This window comes from Nicotiana attenuata, chromosome 6 (assembly GCF_001879085.1).
Source record: "Nicotiana attenuata strain UT chromosome 6, NIATTr2, whole genome shotgun sequence".
NCBI classification, from domain to species: domain Eukaryota; kingdom Viridiplantae; phylum Streptophyta; class Magnoliopsida; order Solanales; family Solanaceae; genus Nicotiana; species Nicotiana attenuata.
This window is the reverse complement of record NC_031994.1, coordinates 92,255,524-92,260,970: the sequence shown is the minus strand read 5'-3', so window position 1 is coordinate 92,260,970 and position 5,447 is coordinate 92,255,524. Positions and strand designations below refer to the sequence as shown.

At 37.4% G+C, this 5,447-nt stretch overlaps 1 protein-coding gene across 1 annotated transcript; it reads left to right on the top strand.

Annotated features, from left to right (window-relative positions):
* Nucleotides 2,065–5,192, top strand: LOC109227451. The gene is made up of 5 exons (XM_019392623.1): nt 2,065–2,383; nt 2,492–2,543; nt 2,642–2,812; nt 2,927–3,055; nt 3,340–5,192. The coding sequence occupies exons 2-5, from the start codon at nt 2,510–2,512 to the stop codon at nt 4,986–4,988; spliced, it is 1,983 nt and encodes a 660-aa protein (XP_019248168.1). The 5' UTR covers nt 2,065–2,383; nt 2,492–2,509; the 3' UTR covers nt 4,989–5,192.

Genomic DNA, 5,447 nt, shown 5'->3' with positions numbered 1-5,447 from the left:
GTTTGTCATCATCAAAAAGGGGGAATTTGTTGGCCCAAGTAAAGGTTAGTTTTGAAGACTGACAAAGGAACTCAGGCATGAGCCAGGTCCATCCCTCCAGGTCCATCCCTTGTGTGCATAGAAACGGGCAGATTCGAGCATGTGGGATGCACGTGAAGGAGATAAGCTTAAGTTGGTGTATTTGATATCTCCTGATCGAAAAGGTTGCATAATTGATAAGGAGAAGGACTCCTTAATCAAAGAGAACACTATCCAAGATAGGGAATGAGCTAGAAGTTGAAATCAACTAGAACTCTTCCACCAAGGAAGAGTAGCATCAGAATTCTAGTCAATCTCTATTTACTAACTCTATAAATATAATTGTTGTTCTCTTTTATAGATAACGCACATAAGCAGAAGTTAAACGTGAATTGAGAGCAAAATAGCAAAGCAATTTTGCAAGCAGTTCGTTGTGATTCAAGTGTGCAAACCTGAAGCAACGTGAAGAAAAGCACAGAGTTTGTCATCATCAAAAAGGGGGAATTTGTTGGCCCAAGTAAAGGTTAGTTTTGAAGGCTGACAAAGGAACTCAGGCATGAACCAGGTCCATCCCTTGTGTGCATAGAAACGGGCAGATTCGAGCATGTGGGATGCACGTGAAGGAGATAAGCTTAAATTGGTGTATTTGATATCTCCTGATAGAAAAGGTTGCATAATTGATAAGGAGAAGGACTCCTTAATCAAAGAGAACACTATCCAAGATAGGGAAGGAGTTAGAAGTTGAAATCAACTATAACTCTTCCACCAAGGAAGAGTAGCATCAGAATTCTAGTCAATCTCTATTTACTAACTCTATAAATATCAGTGTTGTTCTCTTTTATAAGTAATGCACATAAGCAGAAGTTAAACGTGAATTGAGAGCAAAATAGCAAGGCAATTTTGCAAGCAGTTCGTGTGTGATTCAAGTGTGGAAACTTGAAGCTATGTGAACCAGATAGAAGAACCAGTTCCAAGTGTCTGTCTTTTATTCTAGTTCAGTTGTAGTAGGTGGTTTTATATTGTACCTTTCAGCTTTATCTAGAGGCAATTGTAATAGGTATTCAGAGTATTCAAGTTAGAGTTAACTTGAAGTTTTCGCAACAATTAGAGGCTGTGTGCTACAAGGGGATTAGAGGTAATCCTTAGGTTTACAAAAGAGTTTTTGTAAATGCAGTTTTTGGCTCAGTGATTTTAGTGGAGAGTTTGGGAAAATCCTACTGGAAAGTAGGTCATGGTTTTTTCACCTTTTGAGCCAGGTGTTTTCCACATAAAATACTTGTGTTCTTTACTTTCCGCATTTAATATTTCTACAATAGTAGGTTAAGGAACACTTAGAAGAACCAGGTCCTTCCATAATCAGTTTAAGCGAAAAATTGGTCACCACATAAATCACCCCCTCTTGTCTGGTATTAAAGTATAAAACATCACTAATGGCTAGAGGTCGGTAAGTGAAGACTTATTTGGGACATTTGACTAAGTTTCCCAATTTTTAAAGAAAACCTATAAATCTATTACTGCAAAACAAAATGAGGCCCTCAATTTTGGGGGCCAAGTGCCTTGCTTGCTTCACCAAAAGCCAGCAATGTGCGACCTCTAAAGTGTTTTAATTGTCCCTTTTTGTGGATTTTGTTTTCTAAATCCAAAGTTTCCCTGTTAATCTGTTATTGCTTCCGTCATAATGATGCTTGAAATATAATGGGAAGAGAAACCCGAAAAATTATATGAAAATTGAAATCTTTAGCTCGAAAGAAAAGAAACCATCACATGAATATATTACATTGCTTTATGCTAATGATCATGCCAGAATTACAATCACAGGAATGTGGCCTTTTCATGCAATATTAGATGACAAATAATCTAGTGTCCCATAAAAGCACAACAGCATACCGCACAATGCAATTTTGTACTTGGTTTGGCACAGAAACATATATTAAATTGCCCTAATGTAAAGGAGGCAAACTAAAGAAATGCCTTGTAAAGGAAAAGAAAAAGAAAACAGCCTAAACTATAAGTATAAAGATTAGCAGATCATGATGTAATGAAGCATCTAGTGTCCCCAAAAGAGGACATTCTCTAGGTAAAATGTTATTTTTAGATCAAGAATGTGACGCTCATCATCAAGAAATGTCCCTACGACAAGAAAAATAGATCACTTAAATCTTCCATGACTTGCTTTTCTTGTTCTATTTTTTGCTTTTGTGGCTCATCTTTCTGGAAGGCTTATAGTTGAAGCAAATATAAATGGTGGTGTCCATACTAATCACCTAATAACACTCTGGCATGTTGCAAAAGGTCTAAGCTGTCCTCTAAAGCTTCTTAGCTATTTAATGCAGGAGTGAATATCTCTGCTGTCATCATTACCATGGTATTGATGTTTTTTGGACCATAACTTTTCACTTTGTACATACTATAATTTTTGTACTTGTGTCTGGAAAACACACAAAAGAGAATCTGAATCACTGTTTTAATGCAGGAGTTGGATAGTTAGAGCATGGTAAGTGAGATGGGGAACACAAATTCATCAGGTAAAACAGAATAGCTTTGAAGTTCAAGATTGTTATTATTATTCCTTTTGAATTTCAAGAATCTGTTTGTTTGATGTGTTTCATGATTGATGTCACAGAAGCAGAGAATGCTGCAGTTGATGCTCAACAAAAAGGCGAAGCTGCTGGCAATGCAAATGGTGTTAAAGAAGAAGACAACATAATTTCTGAAGGTGAAAGTAAAGATTATCATGAGAAAGCTGCAGCTTTGCCTATTTATGACCTTGAGAACTCCGAAGATGGCAAAACAGGTTATTTTCACTAAAGTTTCTTTGTTTTATGGTAGTTGTCGAACGTCGTTCAAATCTCTAATGCAGATGAATATAAGAGAGAGACACAGCTTAAGCATCCTTTCCCATGTACAGGATTTCAAACAGATGCAAATGATTTAGTGAGTGAAGTTACTAATATTGAAACACATAATTTTGATCAACCTCTGGAGTCAGTTTTGGAGGGGAAGGATGATCCTCGTGACCAACCATGTAACCAGAAAGGTCAGTAACTTCCCCTGTCATCTTAGAACCTAATTATATTATACCCTTAGCTATATTTAATCTGCTTTTGCATTCAATCAAACAAACTTAATTAGTTTTGATTGTAACTTATGTTTGATAGTGGAAAACATAACTATATTCTTATGCATGTTCCTACTCCTTTTGTTGTACTCTTTGTGATTATATAACAAGGACATATATAATTGCATATATATAGAGAGCTAAGTAATCCAGAAAAATAAAACCCTTTGGAATTTCTTTCTAAATGGTAAAACTTACAACAGGTGAGGCAGAAGGAAGTTTACCTCATGATGAAGTTTTAAAGACCGATCCAGGTGAATCCTCAAGTGTTGCCAATGAGACAGTAGAAGAATGCATCATATCTTCATCATTTGAGGAACAAGAAACTACAAGGAATGGAAGATCAGGCCAGAATGAAGATAAAACTCAGTTGATCAACTCTGAAATTGCACTTGCAGATAAGGGAGTTGTTTCTGATCAAAGAGACGATTCGTTGGTGAGTGAAATGGCTGCCTCAGCAGATGGATCAAATGAGGAAAAACATGAGCTTATGAGTGCTGAAAATCAGGTTGAAAATGGTTTCTCAAATGGAAGTGATTGGGATGAAATTCCTAAAGTGGAGTCCAATCAAATCGATGCTACAGTTTCACTGTTGACAGATATTCCACTGAGTACTCCTTCGAGTTCGCTGTCAGCAGCTATTGAGCCAGAAGACAAATGTGCGGTTCACACTCCAGAGAGTGAATTGATATCAAACGAATCGGATAATGCTGTAAAGGAATGTGATCTGAAGAAAACTGAGTCATGTATGCAGGCAGTGCATGAAATGCAGATTGACAACGTAGCTTCTTCAATTGAATCACACCCCAAAGAGGCTACAGAGGAAAATCTACCAGGAAACGACGCTAGTACTGATATTGTAATGGATTATTCAATTAAGGGGGATGACATAAACGTTCAACCTGATATTCTTCATTATGATCACACGCCACCAGTAGAAATGGGACTGCACCCTACCAAATTCTTTGGAACAGAAAATGGTCTTCTTGATAAAGCAAAGGGAGGAGTTGAGAAGTCTAGTAGAAAGGAAATAATGGAGAAGTGCATATTGCAGTTGGGGTCATCAAAACTGGAAAATGATGTCGATATAGCATATGCAGAAGGAAGAATGCGGGGGTTTGAGTCGGTTGAGGATAAAAAAGAATGCAACGCAGCCTTGACAGGACAGAATAGCTGTGAATTTGTTATCACTGAGGACTCTGGTGTTTTTGAACTCAAGACATCAGAAAAAGGGATAAAGAAAATTGCAGCTTTTCCTGAGTCAGGAATTGCACAGAATGTTCAGCCAAGTCTTGAAGCATTAGCATTTTCCAATGAAAAATGTGCCTATGATCAAATGGTGCCAAATTTTCATGATGAAACTCTTTCCAAAGCACCAGAGGGTATTGGAAGTTTAAGCCTCGAATCGATCCCAGATAAATTAAACAATGGAATTGAGCTTCGAAAGTCACCAAGCTTTGATTTTGTTGTCCCTTCTCATAGAAGATCTTTAGAATCAGATCAAACTCCACTTCTGTGTCCCGAAATGATTCCTACAAGAAGCTCATCAGTTGGCTCCAATGTAAAGTTCTCAAATTCACTAGACTACGGGTCAGTAGCAGTCGAAGAGAAGACTATTAGAATGGAAAGAAGTGATTCTGAAGCTCCTCTTTTAGGCTTGTTGAAGAATGGTGATCCGAAGTTTACGTCTGAAACACAGCAGAACCATGTTGCTGTTATGAAAGGAGAGGAATTGCAGACTTCACAAGCAACGGAAACTTGTCTAACTTCACCAAAGGGGAGCGGAAAACGCAAGGCCAGACCATCTTTCTTCAGCACTTGCATCTGCTGCACAGCAGCCACTCATTATTGAACAGACTCAAAAAGATATTTGTTTTTTGTTTTGATTCTTTTTCTCAATTGATTGGGTTTTTAACCATATTAAAGATATTTTCATGTGGCATCTTTCATCACAATGGAGTGTTGAGAGCATGCATAGTCTGTAAGATACTGAAAAAAGGGTGTGAGATGTCTGAGTGATGACTATAAGTTATACTTCCCGTTTTGTTTTTCCTCATTTGGTTATTTGTTAATATTTGTCCCTTAATATGTATTCTATTACACTGATTTGGTAAGATGTTAAGAGACTTTCCAACAGAGGTAGTTCAGCTGCCTTTGATTGTAATACTAGTGCTTCTCTTATCAATGGTGTCTGATTTGTCTTTCCTGTTACATGGCAAGGAATTTATGAGCCTTAATGCACAACGCAGACCAAATGTCATCATGACTATGGTAAAACATCTACAAGTTTGCTGCTAGATATACTAGATTG